This window comes from Phalangium opilio, unplaced genomic scaffold (genome assembly GCF_054372755.1).
Source record: "Phalangium opilio isolate 3A_F unplaced genomic scaffold, DU_Popi_V2 ptg000045l_1, whole genome shotgun sequence".
NCBI lineage: Eukaryota > Metazoa > Arthropoda > Arachnida > Opiliones > Phalangiidae > Phalangium > Phalangium opilio.
In genome coordinates this window covers 533,484-555,917 of record NW_028324168.1, presented here as the reverse complement: position 1 = coordinate 555,917, position 22,434 = coordinate 533,484, and the positions used below count along the sequence as shown (strand labels likewise).

Sequence of the window (22,434 nt, the reverse complement as noted above, 5' to 3'; positions counted from 1 at the left end):
AATTTGGGTGATTTAATGTCCTGTAATTACTTTAGGTAATTAATGAACTCTTTCAAAGGTAAACAAACACCTTTTGTTTTTGATTTTTTTAAAGGAAATGGGCGGGTAACGTAACATTATACCTTAAAAGCGCAGCCTTTTTCTAAATATAAAAGGAATTAAATATTAAAAGAAATAAATAAAGGATCTCCTATTACAATATGATAATTAGTACATTTAATTAGTCTTAAAAACAATCAAGGACTACTGCGCCATCCGCCATTGCTTTAGTGGCGTCTGCTCTTACGCGCGTGATCGAGTGGGCTATTATACCTTAAAAGCGCGGTCTTTTTCTAAATATGAAAGGAATTAAATATTAAAATCATAAATAAATGATCTCTTATTACAAAATAATTAGCATTTAATTAGGCTTAAAAATAATCAAGGAGTACCGCGCCATCCGCCATTGCTTTAGTGGCGTCTGCTCTTACGCGCGTGATCGAGTGGGCTATTATACCTTAAAAGCGCGGCCTTTTTCTAAATATGAAAGGAATTAAATATTAAAAGAAATAAATAAAGGATCTCCTATTACAATATGATAATTAGCATTTAATTAGGCTTAAAAACAATCAAGGAGTACCGCGCCATCCGCCATTGCTTTAGTGGCGTCTGCTCTTACGCGCGTGATCGAGTGGGCTTATGGCCTTACCCCTCTCAGCCAGTGAGAATTCAACCAATCCCGTGGCGGTAATGGTTCTGACGCAACTAAAGCAATGGCGGCGCGGTAGTCCTTGATTATTTTTAAGACTAATTAAATGCTAATTAATAATTATCATATTGTAATAAGAGATCATTTATTTATTTTTAATAATATTCAATTCCTTTTATATTTAGAAAAAAGTTCGTTCTTTTAAGGTATAATGTTACGTTACCCGAACCTTTCCTTTAATAACAGGGAATCTCTAAAGTCTAAACTAGTCCTATCAAAGCCTGGCACATTTGGTGCGTGCCAAAAACAAGTTTACACGAATTGAATTTCATTTTCCCCGTGAATACTTACTTAAAATAAAACACAAGAATTTAATTTATTTGGGGAATAAATTAATAAATTAATTAACCAAGGAGGATAAAATAAAATAAAATAGAGATTGTAACAATCTTGGCTTAGTCTCTCAGTCTTAGAAAGAAAAAAAAAAGCGCAATTTCCATGATAAAGTAATCATATTCTGGTCCTTTTCAAGATTGCGACTCCTTACATTACATTACATACTAATTAGTTTCTTTTTTAAACTAATTCCATTTAAATAATAATTATAATAATAATAATACAGAAAGGAAATCCGCAACAAAATTGCACGTTACGCTTATTTCAGCTGCAATTTTAATATAGTAGATTAATTAATATTTTTTAAGAAATTAATCATGCATGATTGAAGAAAAAAGTTAAAAAACAAACTTGGTGGTTAAATAAATAAATAACTTCCCTATTTGCTCAAAATTGCTTTACACTAAATTAAAAAACAACAACAGCATGGTAAAGTAAATAAATAAACAAATAAAAAACAACTTACTTGGTTCCTGAGTCAGTATACGTGCAAAACTAATTTAAAACTACAATAAATTCCTTTAAGTTTGTTTTTTTTAATTAATTAAAATTTTAAAAAAACAACACGGACTTTTTTAGTTAGTTTTGCGCCTCTTTTTTTATTACTATTTAAAAACATTTTAATTTCGAAATGAAAAACAAAATGAAATATAGTTAATTTGTTTTTTGTTTTTTAGAAATTTAGAAATTTCTCTCATTTGTTTTTACATAAATTTATTCAATTCATTAATTAATTATTCAAGCAAATTAAATAATTAACGTATCTTTTTTCAAATTTTTCCAAAATATTCGACAAAAAAAAAAAAAAAAAAAAACTACAAAGTCTGACCCCCCCTGTATGTAAAATAAATAAATAAATAAATAAACTAATTAGTTTTTAAACTATATATTTAAAATTATAAAAAAAAAACAAATTAAAAAGTGCCTAAATTAGGCGTGAATTTTAAGAATATTGTCTAAAAAATTGGAAAAAGATTCGTTAAAATTAAAAATTAAACAAAAAAACAAATACCAATTACCAATTTCGGCTAAAAAAAAAGCATAAAACCCCTTAGAGATAATAAATGCATTCTTTTGACAAAATACAAGATAAATACCAAAAAAAAAAGAAACAAAAAAATAATAATAATAATAAAAACAATTCTGTAAAAATAGGTTTTTATACGAAAAAAACAAAATGTATGAATTTATTGTAGCCTAAAAAAATTTGAACTGTTTGTCTTTAAACATTAAAAAACAAAAAAACAATGTTTAAAGACGTAAAAATAAAAATAATAATAAAATTAAAAAAAATAATACTAATAAAATTAAACCGATATTGGTACATAAGGCTCAATAAAATTATCAGAAATGTAAAAAAAAATTTAATTTTGAGGTTAAAAAAGGAGTTTAATTAAGTTAATTGTTATTATTTACTTTAATTTAATTTAAAAAATAGGTTTTAAACTAATTATTATTTTTGTCACAGCCTAGTGGGTCGCTGGTCCCTTCAACACCGGAGTGTAACGGGTGAAACATTTCTACAGGGGCTATGGCAAAATACATGAGTTGACCAGCGCCTAAATGTCGGCTTGACCCTACCTACATCGATGTACCGTCCGTGGGAAAGAATAGCCTCCCAGGTAATACGACATGAGGTATTTAATAATGCGTGATCTTTCGAGGGACCAACCACCCCAAACTATATCAATTTTATAATAATGCGTGATCTTTCGAGGGACCAACCACCCCAAACTATATCAATTTTATAATAATGCGTGATCTTTCGAGGGACCAACCACCCCAAACTATATGAATTTTATAATAATACGTGATCTTTCGAGGGACCAACCACCCCAAACTAAATGAATTTTATAATAATACGTGATCTTTCGAGGGACCAACCACCCCAAACTATATGAAATTTATAATAATACGTGATCTTTCGAGGGACCAACCACTGCAAACAATATGAATTTTAATAATTGACTTTTTTTATTCATACAACGTAGTGGACAGCTCCTCGACACGAAAATCGTACGTACAGCCTAGGATTATAATAACTATCATTGCCTCGTGCTGCATTTTTCACGTGTTCAAAATATACTATACAATGAATAAGCTACAATGAATTAATTTAAATACGCCCATGAAAATATAATCAATTAAATATCACTTCATTCTCCTCTTTAAATATGTTTGGCATGAATTTATCACATCCGTCTCACTTGCGAAGAAGGTTCAATAGTTATGGATGTATAAACGATTCGTGTGTAATGACAAATTAGATTTACAACACAACTTTGGTTTTTTTTTTGTTGGTGTTGTTGTCTATTTTTTTTTTTTTTTGCGTAGGACGTTTTAATACCAACAAGGGATAATGAAACTCACGCTACGCGATGATGAAATTAATTAATAACAGCTTGAGTCTGTGACATTGATTTCCAGGTTAATCCTTGAATGATACAAACAACTGGGAGTGCGCGTGGAAGAACACGTGGTTTTCATATTGCATGTGTAATTATAATTTTTCACGCTTTGGCTGTACCTTGTGCTTGTAGTACGTCAGTACATCAAGGATTCATCCTCCGATGTATATCCCCTTCCTTCGCGTTTTGACACATGTACACAATTTTTCCCCCTATACAGTACGCGTAAGTATATTTGTTCGGTATAAATAACATAACAAAAATAAGTACGTGGCTCAATAGACTAGTGGCGGCAAAGAGGGGTGTAGACATGTATCCCTCCCTCTGGGCGCGCTCTTGTAAGAGGGGATACATAGTAGGGGGATGACACTGAGCTAAGAGATAGAAGGTATGATGTTTGCATTACTCAATGAGATACTTTAAAATGACTGTAAAGGAGACATCGGAGGTTAGGTGACCAATTATTTGAAATATGTCAGAGGCACGTGACCAAGAGGAGGCGTGGTACAATGATTAACTGGTTCGTTTTAGTTCGAAAACTACTAGCACTTTGGTTAATTACAAACTCTCGAGGAAAGAAGGATTAGGTGTCCAGGTTCCACTCCGTAAGGAGTCTTTGAATCTTGGCGTCTCGTGGTGCCTGTGACGCGTTTCAAATACTTTTCGGAGGCGTGGTTCAAAGATTAACTGGTTCGTTTTATTTTTAAAACTACTAGCACTTCGGTTAATTAGCGTTGCAAACTCTCGAAAAAACAATGACTAGGTGTCCTGGTCCCACTCCGTAAGGAGTCTTTGGATCTTGGCGTTACGTGGTGCCGGTGACGCGTTTCAAATATTTTTTGCCTACCCGCCGATGCCTGCTTTACAGTCTCTTTAATGAAGGTGTGTCTCAACAAACCCAAGCTGTCTATAAAAACGTTTTGATTAGGTAAAAGCACCAAGAGCTAGTTACTTGGATCCTGTTTCCGATCGGAACTCCTATCGCGTAACGGGAATGGGTATAGTGTACGTCATACTTGTAGACCTAACGTTACTTATGATTGGCAAACGAATGTTCCCAGGTTCACTCTGTTTAATTCTCTCTCTCTGTTTCTTTGCTGATATCGTTGATCGCGAGGTTTGTCATGGATCTCCTGACGATCGGTAACGTTTCAGCCTCGCTGAGTAATTTGACTGACGCTCTCAGTAAGAGATTCGAACTTAAAGATAAAGACTTGGACGTTCTTTACTTGTTCCTGGCGGGAGATATTGTCCTCTGTAAGTTTCCGCGCTAATTTAATTAAACTTTAAATTATAAATAGTTTATTTTCAGTTTTACAAGCGGGTTTCGCTTTTATGGAATGTGGCATTGTTAGGAGTAAAAATACCATTAATATTCTCATCAAAAATCTACTCGATTTGTGTAAGTACAATAATTAATGTTTATTCTTTATTATTTTTCATTTATCACCAATAAGTTACACCAACTTTCTCAGGTACTTAGGTCGGTTTATTGTCATAAGACATCATAACTATCATAAGTACTCGCCAATGTGTTGTTAGAGCTCAATAATTAAGTTGTTTGGGATAAATTTGGTTACAATTATTCAAATAATTAAGAGGGCAGGTTGTGATCTCAACACGTATTAAAATAATATTGAACATAAGTTTCGATGTTTACATGTCGCGACAATTCGTGATTACTACAAGTTTAATGAATTTAATTATAAGATTTCTTAAATGGTCTTTGATAGTTATATCGGGAGTGGCCTTCTGGGTGGTGGGATATGCCTTGACGCGTGGTGAAGGCAACGCCTTCATCGGATACACCAATTTCGCCACCGTCGGTCTGGACCCGTTCAAGTACGCCACTTGGTTCTTCGACTACGTCTTCGCCTCGACCGCCTCAACCATCGTTTCTGGCGCAGTCGCAGAAAGATGCGAGTTTATCGCCTACATCAGTTACAGTTTCTTCATCACCGGTAAGATTGATACCTATTAAACCTATGTCAAATGTAAGCCTAAAATTACATAACAGGACACGTGATCGTTTCACGTGTTGCATACTTAAACGGCAGGTGGTTTCTTCATTTTTTTAAAAAAAAATCTACAGGGTTTTTAAATCAGGTGTTTAGAAACTGAAAAGGCATACAGGGTATATATTATAACCCCTAGCAACCATAACTATTTCAAACCATAGCTTACTATTAGATCTCCCAAACATGAGAGATCTATAACCTTGTAAGGGACCGTCAGTCGTAGAATTTATAGGGGAATAAAGTATTTATAAATTCTATTAATGCCTCCATGGTCGCGGAAAATCCATACCAGCTGCAATAGAACCGGTAAACATAGGCTTATTTTCCTTCTTTTTAAATCACAAGGTCACTTTGAACTTGTTTTTATGTCTGTTATAGGTTTTGTTTATCCTATTGAGGCTCATTGGGCGTGGCAATCTGACGGATGGTTGGCCAAAGGTGATGGAATGTATTATTTTACTGTAAGTACTTATCTTGATCATCTTCATGAAACCCAAGGTTATTAGAGAATTCAAAAAAGGCTTTGAGAATTTCCAACTTATTTGCTTTCGGCAAAATATACGGTGTACCGTAATTATATTGTGGTAGTAACTGGATTGAACCAGTTTAACAATTAGATGAGATTCTATAACATCTACGGGTGTTACGTAGTCACATCAAGTGATGATTGGCGGGTTTTTTGTTTAACCCTAGGATTACGCTGGTAGCGGTGTCGTTCACATGTGCGGCGGAGTTTGCGCTCTGGTGGGATCCGTCATGTTGGGTCCTCGCATCGGAAGGTTTGATTTGTTCACGAAGAAAGCCAATAAAATCCCGGGACATTCTTTGCCGTTTGTGGCTTTGGGAGGATTCATCCTTATCTTTGGTATCGTGGCCTTCAACGGAGGATCGCAATCGCATATCTCCCAACCCGGGGATGGTAAATACATCGCGGTTATCGTCGCCAATACGGTCTTGACCGGAAGTTTTGGAGGACTGACAGCTCTCTTCATCTCTAAGACGGGTATCATGGGCGAAAACGGAGAATGGAGTCTCATGTCATCTTTAAACGGTTGTATCATTGCCATGGTAAGTATTTCATTGGGCAAAATGATTAGTTTCATTCTGGATGGATGAGTTTTAAATTACAATAAAATGACAGATAGCCATTTGCGCCGGTGGTCACCGCATGTCAGCGTGGGCGGCAGCCATTATGGGGGTTGTTAGTGCTTTCTGGTATTTCATAATTCGAAAAATCCTGATTAAACTTCGAATTGATGACCCCTTGGACGTTGTCCCCGTTCATTTTGGGGGCGGTTTCTTGGGTCTAGTTTCCGCCGGAATTTTAGCCGATGAACAGTCCTGGATTTACGGCAGTGGACCTCGACCTTATATGGTAAGAAATGCGCTGTCCTCTGGAGACCAGTTCATGACTGACCTATTTTGACTAACTCAATAGTGGTTAGTGTGGAATCTGTGCGGGGCCGCCTCCATCATCCTTTGGGCTGGCACTTGCACTTTCTTGTTGTTTTTCGTATTAAATAAATTAAAATTGGCGCGAGTTTCGGCCGATACCGAACTCAAAGGTAGCAAACTTGCCCTTAAATTAATTAATAATTCTCCAGAATAACAATTAATAGTAATAATTTTCAAGGTTTGGATATGGCCAAACACGGAACGGCTGCCTACCCCGTAGATGGTTGGCAAGAGGAACAGTACTTCAATAATAATTGTTACACCATAGAAAGCGCCATAAAAACATCCCGTAACGGTAAGTTCATTTCGTCCTATTTTTGGCCTACCGCGCACGTGCTGATTTCGCGAGATCATAAGCCTAATTATCTCTCGTGCACATTTCGCGAGATCATAAGCCTAATTATCTCTCGTGCACATTTCGCGAGATCATAAGCCTAATTATCTCTCGTGCACATTTTGCGAGATCATAAGCCTAATTATCTCTCGTGCTCAAGAAATGGTACAATCAATAGGTCAACATTATTTCGAACGGTTAAATAAGGACCTAATTATTATTATTATAATTAATTAATTATTTAGATGGAATTCATCCAATTATGGGTAATGCAACGCTTAAACCCGAATTAAACGGCGGAGTTCAACTGACCAGGACAACATTAAACATCAACCCAGCTTTCCTGGAAGAAACTTCGGCATTTTGATATTGATATCAAAAAATATTTTTTAATCAACTTAATTTTTTAATCATATACATAGGAAGATGAGGGAAAAACTTTCAGACAGTTTTTAATGTAATTTAAATAAAATGGCGAGCTTTAAGTTCGGCTTTTTTGAGGCGAATTGAAGTGATGACGTAATGCGTCAATCCGACGAAAAATGAGAAGAAAATTAAACCGAAGCACAAGTTTAGAATCCAAAAGGCGAAAGAGTAGAGTCCGGGATGACAATAATCGGAATTTAAAGTTGTAAAGTTACGTCCGTACAGCGAGAAATATTTTTCATTTGAGTAATCGTAGGCCCCGTAAACCCAGACGCAACCTGCGAATAAATAAATAATGTAAGTAAATAATAACATAAGTTCATAAGATATGTTCACCATAAGTTTGTCACTGGTTACAAACTGGAGGTTGTCATGAAGTGACTGAGGTAGGTCATAGATTCGAGGTAAAGCGACGCCTGGTGAGGCGCTGTCAGTGGTTAGTACAGACTAAATAGGTATCTCTAGCATTATGAAGTATAGGTAGTCTCATACTTATGGAACATGTCTTATAAACTTATGATAGATAATAATAATAAATGATGGGAATAAATAATAACCAGTAAAGAAAAGGCCGATGGCCAAAGTGTGTATGATGGATATGAAGAATCCAATCATTTGACACGGCAGTTTATTGCGACATAGATCGCTGAAATTGCCACTGGTTCTTGGGTCATCCTCGCTCTCCACACCACCCGGGGCTACGCTACTAGTCGTACTGCGATTCAAGTCCACGCTATGTCGCAATTCCCGTCGTTTCTTGTAGATATATTGCGCCGTGTTAATTAAATTGCTAGAAACGGCCATGGCCCCTCCTAAAACCAGGAACAAAGGAACGCGCCATTCGCGGGGACAATCTTTCCAGTACACGGAACCTGAACAACCCCCGCCCCCACCCCGTAAAAAGAAAAATGTTACGTAGTTAGATGACGTCATTCTATAATGAACCAATTTAATGTTTTACCTATAATTAGCATTACGAACGGTATTATTAGAACGCTCAAGACGACACCAACTCTTAAAACTGCGCGGAAAAAGGGGTTTATTAGTCTATTATAGTCTTTTAGGGGCTTGGGCTGCTAAAATGTTATTTTATCTTTACCTTTTCCAATGAGAAATTTGAATACGTTTATGACTATTTTGTAAATCTTGGAAGATTTGTGACAAAATTGATCGGATTCGTCATCTTCCTCGTCGCTACTCGTAGATTTAAATCGTCTGATTGATTCCTCCGCTTCCAAATGGAATTAACGCGAGAAATTAATCAAAGCGTAAGTCTATTACGTAATAGACTTGTGGAAACTTACAGAAAACGGACGGCTCTGGAGAAACTATACTATTATCAGATCGACGACTACTGCTGTGCCGGGATGCATTGGTAACTTCAGAGGGGAATGATAAACTACCTCTACTTCCATAGTCCAAGGTTTTCGGACCACTTTCCGACCTCTTTCGTTTAAGTCCGAATTTCTTCCACGTCTGAAAACAATAACATATGGCCGAGAAAAAAAAGCACAAGCACGTGCTCGAGTTTTAGGCGTGAAAAAAGGGCGTGCTCTAGTTTTAGGCGTGAAAAAAGCACGTGCTCTAGTTTTAGGCGGGAAAAAAGCGCGTGCTCTAGTTTTAGGCGGGAAAAAAGCGCGTGCTCTAGTTTTAGGCGGGAAAAAAGCGCGTGCTCTAGTTTTAGGCGGGAAAAAAGCGCGCGCACGAGTTTTAGGCGGGTAAAAAGCGCGCGCTCTAGTTTTATGCGGGAAAAGAACACGTGCTCTAGTTTTAGGCGGGAAAAAAGCGCGCGCTCGAGTTTTAGGCTAGAAAAAAGCGCGTGCTCGAGTTATTTTGGATATTAAAGCGTGTGAATTTTGGCGTGAATGACTATATATATGCATAAAAGCTGACCCTTTTTGGGAGAATGAGGTTGTCGGAGCTCTGGTTCATTATGACACCTTCTCCGTCGGCGAACACCTCTACAATCATAGATACGTCGTCTTTATATCTACTGTATAAGATACGGGACAGATGGGTGTAGGCGTTTTTTCTCCTCAAATGAGACAGACTAGCTCTTTCGTCGATACAATATATACCAAAATTACGCCTAAACAACGTAAAACTGGTAGAACTCGGCCAACTTTGACCCTGTTAAATAGGATAAAACAAACGCCGACATACTTCTCGTTAAGCCTAAATAATATCGTTGCATAGGTACAATCTAGCAACAGCTGTTCAACTATAGTGGTTTTGCTATATCGTACGGGTGGTTAGATGTCTATGACACGTACACGCATCTAGCAGTTTCAGTTTTCAAAGGCTGATGGAGGGGGAGGGGGGAGAGGAAAATACTATAATCTCTCTTGCAAAATTAAATAGGAATACATTTATTATGTTCTCTAACAATAATTGAAACTAAATCAAATCAAGAAAAATCAACAGAAAAAAACCTGTTCTAATAACACTTGGGAGTTTTTCAAGTGTATGTTTTTGTTAGACGTCACCTGTTAGTTGTCGAAACAAGGATAAGTGGTCCAAAACCCCTAATTTCCACTCGAAAACTTTTCAGGAATTATAGTAAAATATAGATCTTCGCTCTTGGATCAACAGTAACACCATGAAACACAATAAATTTAGTTTGTTTTTAATTTATTTTTTTCCGCAACGAATTTAAATTATTTCTCAAGTGTAGCAACTTATAAAATGGCTCAGGACTGTCCAAAATCGTTCACAAACCTTCTAGGTACCAATATCGCAAGGATTTTGTTTTTTTAAGTCATTTAAAATAATTCGGTATGAATAGATACATTCGATTCGCGTTTTGTATCGCTGTGTTAGGGATTTTGACCTTTGCTGATGGACAGAAAGATGACCAGGATAAACAGGAAATGGACAAAATACGGAGAGTCAGTTGTTGTAAGGATTTTAATTGAAACTTTACATTAATTAGTATTATTAAATTATTAATTAATTTTATATTGAAGCCACTGACGCCAAAATTAAGGAAAAGGTCAAGAAATGCGAGGAATTTCTCCCTGATAAAGTAATTATTAGTATATCTAGGATTTAATTACTTTTTAATGGAAATTAATTTTAATTATTCAGATTAAAAATATTGGGAAATCAATGAAAGAAACCGTAGCGAAATCCATGAGTGAAGATGATTTTAAGAAAGCTATGTGTGCTCCTAACAACCCAATACACGCAAAAGTATAGAGATATATGTTTATAAGTTTATAAGGTGTGTTCCGTAAGTGTGACACTACCTATACTTCGTAATGCTAGAGAATTACTGAGAACAAGTTTGAGAACGCGGTTTTACAGTTCATCTTTCTATTTAGTCTTTCTTTACTAAGCCTTTGACAGCGCCTCACCAGCCTCTAGGCGTCGCTTTATAATAATCTATGACGTTTCACCTACGTCACTTAATGCCCGGCTCTCAGTAAACAGTGACAAACTTATGGAACATATCTTATGAACTTATGATATATGCTGATATAGAACGCCGATTGTGAGCATTTAAAAAAAATTATTTGGTTTTCTAGATCAAGAAACACATGGATAGCGGAAATTTTAAGAAGCCTGTAATTAAATATTAATTACTTTTATAATTATCTTTTAATTCGCGTAATTAAATAGTCAAATTTTTGTTTTTAGCCTGCACTTTCTGCTGAAGAGGAGACTCAAACCTCTAAATACTTCGTAAGTTAATTAACGAGATTAAAATAGGCCTAATTAACTATAAATATGTTTAATATTTAATTGCAGAATTGTTTGATGGCTATTTAACCACTCAAATATAATTTGAATTAAATGAAATTAAAGAAATAAAATAGTTTTATGTCATTTTATTCTGTACACTATACACTGAATTTACCAAGATTAAACATTTTAATTAAATTTAATGATGATGTGGGTCCTTAATGAAACGTAGGCCGCAATAACCACAAGAGTGAGCTCCTTCTGGGTCCAAGTTGATATAGACTTTAGGGTGACCTAATGGACCCCCTCCCCCATTGCAATATACATGGCGACCTTTGATTGGTGTAGGTGGAGCTTCGGCGATTAGGTTAATGGCAAATTTTTCGTTAATTTGCTTGGGTCTATCAATGAATCTGACTAATCGGTAGTCATCTTCGGCCCAACGCTGGAATAATTAAAATTTGAGTCAAATAACCTCGTTCTTCAGAGTAAAGGTTACATAAGCCTTGGCTGAATTTTAAATAAATTATTTTAATAATAAAATAAAGTTATAATACCTGTCCAGTATGTGTTGTTTTCTCTGCGGGGAGCCAACTTTTATGTTTGTCGGGTAAATTACTCAAATTCGGGCAAGAAACCACGCGAATTGTAGAAATTTTAAGAAGATCCGACTTCTGGAACAACCTCAAAGCAGACGCCATATTTAGGTTATGATAGACAACTACAACTTGACACCGCTGCTGAACGCTTAAAGGGCCCTATATTTATATTATTTAAAGTCAGGTAACGTTATCGCAAAGTATGGATGAGAAACTCCCGCTAGAGACGTACATACGTAATATTATAGATTTATAGGCGCGAAATGTGGTTGCTATAGTTACGCTTTCGAGCGTGGTAGATGTAACATAAGTGGATTTTTTGAATGAGTTCAAGGTCTTATAAGAAAAAGACCCGAAAACTTCGAATAAAACACTACAATTCCAAAGCGAAGGAAACTCTGAAAGTTGAAACAGTATTTACGATCCAAGAAAGCGAAGGAAACTCTGAAAGTTGAAAACAGTATTTACGATCCAAGTACATCTTTGGACGTTTCGGTCCGATGGGATACGACGTCTTCCGGGTCATCTCACCCTCAATTGGTCTTGGACGGTGCTCTAGTCGTCTCCCCTTTGCCCTTGAAGACCCCAAGCTCCGGCGACGAGCCCAAAGACTTACACGAATGGGCGCTTAAAAGAGTATCTGAGTTTCAAAAAAACGTTTTGGACAAAAAGGACTCGGAATCGATCAGTTTCGACTTCAAACTGAGTTCCGCCACTGATGAATCTACCCAGGAAACTGATAATATAATCGGCATAATCGATTTAACAAGCGAATATGAATTTTCCCCTTCAGTTACACGCGAAGAAGTATAAGATTTCCAAACGTTCTTAGAAAAATATGTTTTTATTAACACTGCTCATTACAAGTACAGATAGACTCGAAAGACGATCAACATCTTTTTGTAATCTTAAGACAAAGCGAGTTGGTCTGGTTATTGGACATGCCTAGTCAGTACCTAACCGACCCAGAGGATCAAGAATTGAAGCGGAAAAGGGAAGAAAGAACTGAAAAACCGGAAGTCAGAGAAGTCGGGGTTCAACTGTACAGGGTGTTCATGAATGGTTTAGACCAAGATGAAGAGTTCAAGGTGCAATATCGCGGAGTTCAAGTATCTCGACCAGCAACCGAGCGGAAGGCCTCTCAATGTTCTCGATGGGATATTTACGACAGCATGCTCGATAATTCTAGCAAGGACACGAGAGAAAATGAGACCATTTCGTCTCTAACCAGAATAGAGAGGGCCGTCAGTTGGAATTCCTATGGAGCTGGTATTTTAAGAGTTACTGGACGCTCTGAGAACGGTATAAATGTAGGCTTAACCATATTGCAATTAACTTAATTATTAAGTTTCAACAGCGGATTTGAAGGACGAGTCACCTTTATCATTACCAATACCATTCAAAGGTCAAAGGGCGGTTGTTACGAGCGTGGTTTGGCATCCAAGTATCCCGGACTTATTGGCAATAGGCTACTCTATGGATGGCCAGGCTGTAGGCGCGGTGGACTGTTGGACCTTGAAGAACTGCAGTCGTCCAGAAAGAAGGTATCATCTTAACCGACCGGTAGTCAATCTTGACTTTAGTCGACCATCACCATCCATTTTGGTGGCCGAAACGACCTCGGGAGTCTACTTGGCTGATATAAGAACTTCCAGCGGATCGTGGCTTCGTTTTCTGGCCAATTACTCGGGCTTCGGAGTAATTAAAGGCTCCGTTTTACCCTCCCCGGCAAAATATATCATCGGGGCTAATGGAAATCCTGTAAAAATCGACTTAAATCCCTCCCGTATGTTTTTTCAGGCCATTCAGGAATGTCAATTTTGCTTATTTTTGTTTATACATATAGAGAGTACGGATTTGAAGTTGGTTTACGAACCAAACGGGAATTATTGTGTGGGTACTTGCACTCCCAGTGGAGGAGATATCGCCCTTTACTCTTCTCTGTGTCCCAATAGAAAGAAATTAGCGCAATTAACCTATCATTCGGCACCCATTGTGGCTCTCAAATGGGCTTCAAAGTCAATAGAAGTTGGAAATCAGTGAGTATAGTCATGAGTTAATAATAGTTAGGGAGCTAACATTTTATTAACTCATGGTATAGTTGAGTTTTGGGGTGTCGACACTGTTTTACATTATTTTTACAGCGGCTCAGTCTTCGTCAGCGCCAGTATGGACTCTACAGTGGCCTTGTGGTCAGTTCATGTCCCTGAGAAGCCTCTCCGGGTTCTACAAACTCTCCCTCCATCAATAATAATCGATGCTGACTGTTTACTGATTCAAAATTCCCTCCCGACTTTCGTAGTGGTCGCCATTACACCCGATCATTTGCATGTTTGGAAACTTCAAGGGCTAATAATTAACGAAAACATGGTGAGTTTTAGAGGAAAACGTGTCCCGAGGATGTTAGGTAAGTAATAAAACCCTTTTTCTCAAATAGACTTCCCGAAATGGCCCCAAAAACCCCAGTATTTCGTGGTCAATGGGTGATATTGACCAAAAACATTCCGAAAAATCTAGTAATGTTTATTTTTCTCGCGTTTCCTTGTTGGAAAAAGGAAGTACGATAGCGGTAGGCCTTAGTGACGGTCGTTTAGTCTTGTTTCCATTGATATAAATCGGCCAAATTAACTTTAATCAACGAAAAACATCACCCGATCAATTTTAATTTTGAATATTTCGCGCCAAATAAGTCACGTGATAAAAAGTTGCAACTCTTCAGAAAATGTCTGACGCGTCTATTTAAAAATGGCGGACGTTGTCATTGATAAGAAAATTATTCAAAAACTAAACGAATGGGATGATCCCAGTAATCCTTTAGTTTCATTAACTTCTTTGCAAAAAGATGGAATTAACGAGTTGATGAACTTTTTCCAAAACAATAATGCCGTGGTAACTTGATATTTTACATGAATAATAATAAACCGTTAAGCCTTGGTTCTCATCTGTCAATGGATTCTTTGGGTTTTGATGATGATTTAGATCTCAGAAAACGTTGAAAATGAGTTAGAAAAGTCCAACATTTCTGGCGAAAAAGGCGAAGAAAAGATTGAATCAACCCAAGAGGTACTTAATATTCATCTTTTTGTTTATCAGTCAACCTAGAAACCGTTTCGGTCTGTCCTTCTATAGTTCATGTCTTGGTTTTCTGAATTGGAAAACACCGTGTTAGATCGTAAAGACGCCCTTTTCAAGTAATATCTTTGATCTTAATACAATAATAGGCGCTAATGTATAAATAATTCTTAATTAGAGCTTATATTAACGAACTTGAAGGCTACCAATCCCAATGTACATCTTTGTTAGATGAAAACCACGTAGCATTAGATCATTTACAGTCACTAGGAAATAAATATGTCTTTGTTTCTAATAAAACTAATGCCTTACACGAAGCCTGCGAACATTTACTCGCGGAACAAGTACTTAAAAATTGAGTGTAGTTATCTTAATGAGTATAATTAAATGTTCAAATACTTGAAGGGTAAATTAGTTAATGCTGTGGAAAGCATTAGCGAGAAGCTTCTATACTTCAATGAACTTGACAGTTTGTCTCAGAGATTGTCTGCACCAACTTTATCAGTCCTTCACGAGTCTTTTGTTCCTATTCTATCCAGACTAGATGAATGTATCGCTTATTTGGAGAAAAATGTATTATTATTTAAACTCCGGAAACTATTGTTTTAATTACATTTAAATGTATAATTAAAAATGTTTTAGTCCCATTTTAAAGAAGCTGAAACATATTTGGCACGTTTCAACCAACTTTTGACTCAATCTTTGAGCATGATTAAATCCTACGTAACAAGTACAATCCAATTAACAACCCAACAAGTCATGGCTAAAAGAGATCCATCCATGACTCAACCTGAGAATGCCTTTACACTTTATTATGGCAAATTTCGAACACACGCTCCAAGAATACGTTCCTTGATGGAACAAATTGAGGAAAGAGTTGATCATAATTCATCGTGAGAATCAATAGATATCTCAAATTCAAATTTTAATTACTTAAAAGTAATTAAGAAAGGAATTTAATTTATTTATTGTAGATATCAACAGCTTCTTGATGAATGCCACCAATGTTATTTTTCTCAAAGAGAATATGAACTGCTATTGGGTGCAAGTGTTTCAGCCGCCATTACGGAATTAGCCAATAAACATCAAAGGGATATTTGTGCTTTGGTTCGCAGTGGATGTGTTTTTTTAATTCATTTATGTGAAGATGAATATCAACTCTATAATCAATTCTTTTCTAGACCAACTGAACAATTAGAGTCTGTTTATTATTGTTATTTAATTATAATTATGTTTTACTTAATTTAATTTAATATTAATTATACAGTAAATTCTTGGGGAGACTTTGTCAAAGATTGTATGATGTCATGAGACCCATTATCATTCATGTTGTACATTTGGAGACATTGGCTGAACTTTGCACCATTTTGAAAGTTGAAATGTTGGATGAACATGTTCAACATAATCGTAAATAAATAATTAATTAATTAATTAATTAATTAATAAATTAAATAATTAATTAATAAATAAATTAAATAATTAATTAATAAATAAATTAAATAATTAATTAATAAATAAATTAAATAATTAATTAATAAATAAATTAAATAATTAATTAATAAATAAATTAAATAATTAATTAATAAATAAATTAAATAATTAATTAATAAATAAATTAAATAATTAATTAATAAATAAATTAAATAATTAATTAATAAATAAATTAAATAATTAATTAATAAATTAAATAATTAATTAATAAATTAAATAATTAATTAATAAATTAAATAATTAATTAATAAATAAATTAATAAATAAATTAAATAATTAATTAATAAATAAATTAAATAATTAATCAATTAATAAATTAAATAATTAATCAATTAATAAGTTAAATAATTAATCAATTAATAAGTTAAATAATTAATAAGTTAAATAATTAATAAATTAAATAATTAAAATGGACATATTTAATTATTTAATTAATTTAATATAAATTAAATAATTAAAATGGACATATTTAATTATTATTTTTTTTAATTAATAGCTGTGCAATTAAGAGCTTTTGAGCAAATTGCTCATCAAATGATGGAAGATGTTCAAGAAAGACTCGTTTATAGAGTTCATATTTATATCAGATCAGATATCTTGGGATATAATCCTGCTCCCGGTGATTTGGCTTATCCTGATAAACTTCAAATGATGGAGGTTATTAATTTTAATCATCTTCTAATTTTAAATTAAATTAATTTAATTTAATTTCATTGCAGAGTATAGCTGAGAGTTTACAAAAGGGAACACTGAGTAGATCTAGTTCCAGATCATCCTTGGTCTCCTCAGTTTCAGGAACTCAAAGTGAACCAGCCACTATTAAAGTTACTTCCTCTGAACAAGTAGTGGAAGCCAGTGGTTGCACTGTTCAAAGTGACCGACCGGCGTCTGTCGTTTCACAGTCAAGAAGATCAATTAATTGTAATTATTTAATTATTTGTTTTAAAATTAATTAAGAAGACTAATTTCAATTTGTTTCATTTTTGCCAGATTCTCCCGCTGATCTTCATGGCATGTGGTATCCAACTGTCAGAAGGACACTCGTTTGTCTTTCCAAACTCTACAGATGTTTAGATGTTAGTTTAATTAATTAATTTTCATTAATGTTTTTTAATTAACTAATTAATATTAATTTAATTTTGTTAGAAATCAATATTTCAAGGTCTTTCCCAAGAGGTTTTGGGAGCTTGTGTTGATTCTTTAACATCAGCTTGTCAAACCATTTCCAAAAATAAGGTAAAAATAAATTAAATTAATAAATACATTAATTTTAATCGCTTATAATTAATTAAATTAAATTTAATTTTTTTCAGACTGCTTTAGACGGATATTTATTCCATGTTAAACACTTGTTAATATTAAGGGAGCAAATTGCTCCTTTTCATGTTGATTTTGCCATCAAAGAAATGTCTTTGGATTTCACTCGCTTTAAAAGTACTAATAATTAATTAAATTATTTATTTATTTAATTATTTTACATAGTTAATTAATTAATAATTAAATTATTTATGTTACATAATTAATTAATTAATTAAATTATTTATTTAATTAATTTACATAGTTAGTAATTAATTAAATTATTTATTTAATTAATTAATTTACATAGTTAGTAATTAATTAATAATTAATTAATAATTAATTAAATTATTTATTTATTTAATTATTTTACATAGTTAATTAATAATTAATTAATAATTAATTATTTATTTATTTAATTATTTTATATAGTTAATGAATTAATAATTAATTAAATTATTTATTTATTTAATTATTTCTACATAATTAGTTAATAATTAATTAAATTATTTATGTTACAAAATTAATTAATTAATAATTAATTAAATTATTTATGTTACATAATTAATTAATTAATTAATAATTAATTGTTTCTCTTAATTATTTAAACTTAGATGCAGCTTACAACTTGTATCAAAACAAATCCAAAGTGTTTGCCTTTAGTTCAAATAATTCTCTATTGGAGTTTTTATTCTCTGGCACACCCCAAGTGACGGAACACGTCATTGACTCCAAGAAAGCTGTTGACCATCAACTCAAAATCGTTTGCGAAGAATTTATACAATATTCAGTTGATATGCTATTGGGGACATTGCCTAATTTCCTTAGAAAAGTAAGAAAAAGGTGTTTTTTTAATTAATTTATTATGATTAATTTTAAGTAATTAATTATGATTAATTTTAAGTAATTAATTATGATTAATTTTAAGTAATTAATTTCAATTCCAAGGTTAAAGTGATAACTAATTTGCAAGCTGAAGAACCTAATCGCGAGATTTTATTGAAGAATCAACCATTTGCTACACCTGAATTAACAAGACAATTAGTCAGTGAAAATTACCGTAATTTAAAATCAAAATTAACTCAGTTGCAGCAAAGTATGGCTCTCTATCTGTCCAATAGGGACACTGAATATATTCTCTATCGTCCAATAAGAGTAAGCCCTTTATTTTAATTACTAATTGTTTAATTTAAATTATAATTATAATTATTACAATTTATTTTCCTGTAGAATAAAGTTCAAGCCACATATGAAAACTTAATTCAAATAATTAAAACTAATTATACCGAGGAGGAGCAATTAATAATTGGGCAGCCCTCTTTGGAACAGATTACTATTTTATTATCAACACCTTTTTCAAAATAAATAAATAAAACCGTTATTTAAAATTAAATAATTTAACATTTTTTTAAAAGTGAAACATTTATAATGTGTTTTCCAGCTTGTTTGGAAGTGTCGCGCAACTTTTGGTTTATCGGTTGCTTTGTTGGTAAGTACTGAACGCACTCAAGGCGTAATATAGGCTTTGGTGCGGTCCGGTGCTTTAATCTAAAGGTAAGTGGATTTTTCGGTTAAATCAATCTGTAGTTTTGGTATAAGAAAGTAGATGGCGATACTAAGAAGTATTTAGCTTCACCCATAACTTGATTAAAGCGTATATTATGAGATTAAGCATATAAAAGATAAATTTTTAATAGTTTATTTCGTTAATATTGATTGAATTAACATTAAAATAAAGTAAAAATGATTAAATTGTGAACTATTTTTAATTGAACTTTCGATTTTTGTGGTTCGAATTCGCAGCTGTTGACTTTAAAGTTCAAGTTGATGTCAGGTATAGTAAACACGTGTACCTACTACCTATGTACCTGTACATTCATTATAAAAACCACTAACAGTGTCCAACTACGTGAAAACACATCGCATTATACATAATCCTACAGAATAGACTAATCCGAAATATTCGTTAGGTTTAGCCATATAAAAATTATAATCGAATTTAAATACTAATGAATTTCCTCCAAAAATGTATTTTAATTACTTTATTAATTAGTTTAATTTTAAATAATATCGGATATTCTAGTGTTAGGAATGATCAACATGACGGCGGTATTATATGAATTATTAATTGTTTGTAAAATAATTTTAAATGATTTAATCGAAATTTATTTATAATATAGAAACTGTCATTAAACAAGCTGAACTTGGGGAGTTTTTTACCTTTATCTTCAATGTTATTCGTCAAAGTGAAGCTATGCGCGAACTTTTATCTCCTATCGCTTTTAGGTTTAATTTGCGCACTTTCAATGGAGAAGATGCTGTCGATTTTCAAGGAATCGAAGTTCATGGGTTGGACAGAATGTTTGTTGAAGTTAGTGTCTCTTTACTTGACTCTCTAAGGCTTGTACTTCCTAAATATCAATTTAAGACTGTACTATAGCAAAAGGGGATAATAGAAGAAGGATGACACTTGGTATCCTCTTAATACTTTAGTTGCGCAACATGATTCTTCCCGGGCTCTCATTTCCATTTTTGTTTGCTCTCCCGCTCATCAAACTTCAGATGGGTAACTATCGCACCGTGCAAGAGTGAATTCTATAACTGTTTGGTATTAAAACCTCAGCAATCAACCCACAAACCTTGATTGTCTTGACGTGGGACAAATATAAAATGATATTGGGAAGAATCATGTTAAATTTATCCCCCCGCTTTGTGGTGGTACACTTCTCTCGAAGAGAAGTATTATATACTTCTGACTATAGCGTAAGGGTCAGGGTAGGGTAGGGTGGGGTGGGGTGGGGTGTTGAATGTACAGGGTGTAAAATGAAACGTGTAACGTTGGTTAAAATTAATAAAGGAAACACCTACAGGGTGATCCGAAATTAGTCTACACGGATCACAATAAAATTATTATGGATGCCGGGTTCGTGGCTAAATATATTGAAGTTGGATTATTTTATAAACTTGGTCGACTACCCAGACAGACGGTTACTGGACACGTTGATCAAGTAATTAAAATTATTGTAATTACTTTTAAACGTTTTATTTATTTATTTAATATTATTTTGTTGTAAAGATAACCTTTCTAGTGACTCTTGAAATTCCCTTAACGGATGGTAGCTCTCTCCAGGCTACCAAGTTCCAAATAGCCCAATTTAACGGTTATACTTTGACCACTGGCAATCCGATTATATGTACTTTCGCCGGGTCACCTCTTATCGCGTAAGTACGAAAAACAAATAAACAAACAAAATATTGTTTAGGTAGTTTTACAATATTTCTTTGAAAAAATAACTCAGAAACTTGTTAGCCGGTCATATCTCCAAACTTGCTCAAAAAGGCTTAAACATGGCCTTGGGCTTCATTAAAGTTCCCAAGTTTCCAACTAAACCTAACGGAACTAAAATAGAATTATAATATTGTAAATATGATTAAAATGTATTTAAATTAATTGATTTATTTATTTAATTGTATGTACACGCGTCATATTTGCTTAAATAATTAATAATTAAGGAAGGTTTTAATTGGTAATCATTTTGCGATGACGAATCCACCCGTGTCCGTCACGCCTTTTTTCAAAAAGGCTTTCAGATGGGCGTCTTGCCATGGTAGGATGACGTGCGGTAGTATTAAGTTATTGACTTGAGTGACCAGCATGTTCGAAAGGAAACCCAGGATATTGTTCTTGAAGAATGAACTTCCGACAATGGAATTAATCATAGCAAACGTTCCATCTGTCCGAAAGTTTTCTAGTTTCTTAAATTTCAAATCTTTTAAAACCGGTTGACCAGTGTAATTAGTGGGCAAAAAGAAAACAGCGTCGATAGCCATCGAATCTAACATGACCCTAACCCAAAATTATTAATTAATATAGATAATAATTACCTTATTTTTAATTGTAATTAGGGTTAGACGGCAACCTGACCAGCGCAACTCCCCATTGAACCTAGCCTAGCCAAACCTTAACCCTAACCCTACCCTACTATGGGAGAGGTGTCAGGTTACCATCTTATCCCCGTATTTATAGTTTAATCAGTATTTACTTGAGGGTTCCTTGGGTGCTGAAGAAACCAAATCCCATTTTGTAGCTGATACTGCCTTCTAGATGCCCACTTTGAATATCCAGAAAAATACCCAGACGGTCACCGTCAAAGGTCATCCGAGAATCGTCACCGCTGGTGATATTCGATAATCCCCTGATCGTGAAACCATTCAAGGTAATCATGGGAAAGTTGATTAACTTGTCGATGGAAATTGGGTCCACCCATGAAGACACAGCTGGAGATTGGAACATGACGTAAAGACCGAAACTAATTATACGATTAATCTTTGTTTCAGCGTCTGAAAAGACAAATTTAATCCAAAATTTAGTTAATCGAAACAAAGTTGAGCTCAAAGACAGAAAATAGTAATGACAGCCCCCCCCCTATTTAACTGTATGGGGAAGTAACGTAGAATGTCACTTGTCTATAGTTCTTAAGCCATAATATATAAATTTATAACCGTAAACCGAGTCAGTTCCAACGTAGTACGATATTAACGCTATCAAAATCGACCCTAATATAAT

At 34.1% G+C, this 22,434-nt stretch overlaps 7 protein-coding genes across 9 annotated transcripts; 5 read left to right on the top strand and 2 right to left on the bottom strand.

The window, feature by feature from the left end:
- The first annotated feature begins 119 nt into the window (after positions 1-119).
- On the top strand, positions 120-7,666 carry LOC149676552 (putative ammonium transporter 1). 2 transcript variants are annotated; one of them, XM_089837609.1, is made up of 9 exons: positions 120-4,749; positions 4,805-4,894; positions 5,226-5,453; positions 5,889-5,971; positions 6,204-6,578; positions 6,652-6,885; positions 6,949-7,075; positions 7,144-7,260; positions 7,545-7,666. In XM_089837609.1, exons 1-9 carry the CDS (start codon positions 4,617-4,619, stop codon positions 7,664-7,666), a joined length of 1,509 nt encoding a protein of 502 aa, XP_089693735.1. In that variant the 5' UTR covers positions 120-4,616. The 2 variants fall into 2 exon arrangements, with proteins under 2 accessions (XP_089693735.1, XP_089693734.1); XM_089837608.1 differs by lacking the exon at positions 7,545-7,666 and having other exon boundaries at positions 7,144-7,437.
- LOC149676551 (uncharacterized) lies at positions 7,639-9,746 on the bottom strand. Its single transcript, XM_089837621.1, has 6 exons — positions 9,619-9,746; positions 9,030-9,201; positions 8,825-8,956; positions 8,687-8,746; positions 8,283-8,597; positions 7,639-8,003 (listed from the first exon to the last, which is right to left on the bottom strand). Exons 1-6 carry the CDS (start codon positions 9,694-9,696, stop codon positions 7,762-7,764), a joined length of 999 nt encoding a protein of 332 aa, XP_089693747.1. The 5' UTR covers positions 9,697-9,746; the 3' UTR covers positions 7,639-7,761.
- Positions 9,747-10,315: 569 nt separating this feature from the next.
- Positions 10,316-11,595, top strand: LOC149676550 (uncharacterized). 2 transcript variants are annotated; one of them, XM_089837636.1, is made up of 7 exons: positions 10,316-10,450; positions 10,546-10,623; positions 10,692-10,750; positions 10,813-10,917; positions 11,253-11,291; positions 11,365-11,409; positions 11,476-11,595. In XM_089837636.1, exons 1-7 carry the CDS (start codon positions 10,411-10,413, stop codon positions 11,494-11,496), a joined length of 387 nt encoding a protein of 128 aa, XP_089693762.1. In that variant the 5' UTR covers positions 10,316-10,410; the 3' UTR covers positions 11,497-11,595. The 2 variants fall into 2 exon arrangements, with proteins under 2 accessions (XP_089693762.1, XP_089693761.1); XM_089837635.1 differs by lacking the exon at positions 10,316-10,450 and having other exon boundaries at positions 10,503-10,623.
- Positions 11,541-12,154, bottom strand: ND-13A (NADH dehydrogenase (ubiquinone) 13 kDa A subunit). The gene is made up of 2 exons (XM_089837634.1): positions 11,967-12,154; positions 11,541-11,854 (listed from the first exon to the last, which is right to left on the bottom strand). Exons 1-2 carry the CDS (start codon positions 12,108-12,110, stop codon positions 11,609-11,611), a joined length of 390 nt encoding a protein of 129 aa, XP_089693760.1. The 5' UTR covers positions 12,111-12,154; the 3' UTR covers positions 11,541-11,608.
- Positions 12,155-12,210: 56 nt separating this feature from the next.
- Positions 12,211-14,655, top strand: LOC149676548 (uncharacterized). Its single transcript, XM_089838535.1, has 7 exons — positions 12,211-12,244; positions 12,442-12,815; positions 12,881-13,310; positions 13,366-13,794; positions 13,855-14,047; positions 14,153-14,378; positions 14,446-14,655. The coding sequence occupies exons 1-7, from the start codon at positions 12,211-12,213 to the stop codon at positions 14,620-14,622; spliced, it is 1,863 nt and encodes a 620-aa protein (XP_089694661.1). The 3' UTR covers positions 14,623-14,655.
- A 59-nt stretch (positions 14,656-14,714) lies between these two features.
- Cog3 (conserved oligomeric Golgi complex subunit 3) lies at positions 14,715-19,263 on the top strand. The gene is made up of 16 exons (XM_089837587.1): positions 14,715-14,897; positions 14,988-15,071; positions 15,138-15,199; positions 15,259-15,424; positions 15,486-15,653; positions 15,723-15,973; positions 16,055-16,279; positions 16,348-16,487; positions 17,068-17,228; positions 17,291-17,492; positions 17,562-17,647; positions 17,718-17,807; positions 17,885-18,005; positions 18,482-18,699; positions 18,816-19,022; positions 19,098-19,263. Exons 1-16 carry the CDS (start codon positions 14,754-14,756, stop codon positions 19,230-19,232), a joined length of 2,460 nt encoding a protein of 819 aa, XP_089693713.1. The 5' UTR covers positions 14,715-14,753; the 3' UTR covers positions 19,233-19,263.
- Positions 19,264-19,757: 494 nt separating this feature from the next.
- On the top strand, positions 19,758-21,291 carry LOC149676546 (uncharacterized). The gene is made up of 5 exons (XM_089838496.1): positions 19,758-19,976; positions 20,048-20,238; positions 20,738-20,875; positions 20,944-21,089; positions 21,167-21,291. The coding sequence occupies exons 1-5, from the start codon at positions 19,877-19,879 to the stop codon at positions 21,282-21,284; spliced, it is 693 nt and encodes a 230-aa protein (XP_089694622.1). The 5' UTR covers positions 19,758-19,876; the 3' UTR covers positions 21,285-21,291.
- The last annotated feature ends 1,143 nt before the right edge of the window (positions 21,292-22,434 follow it).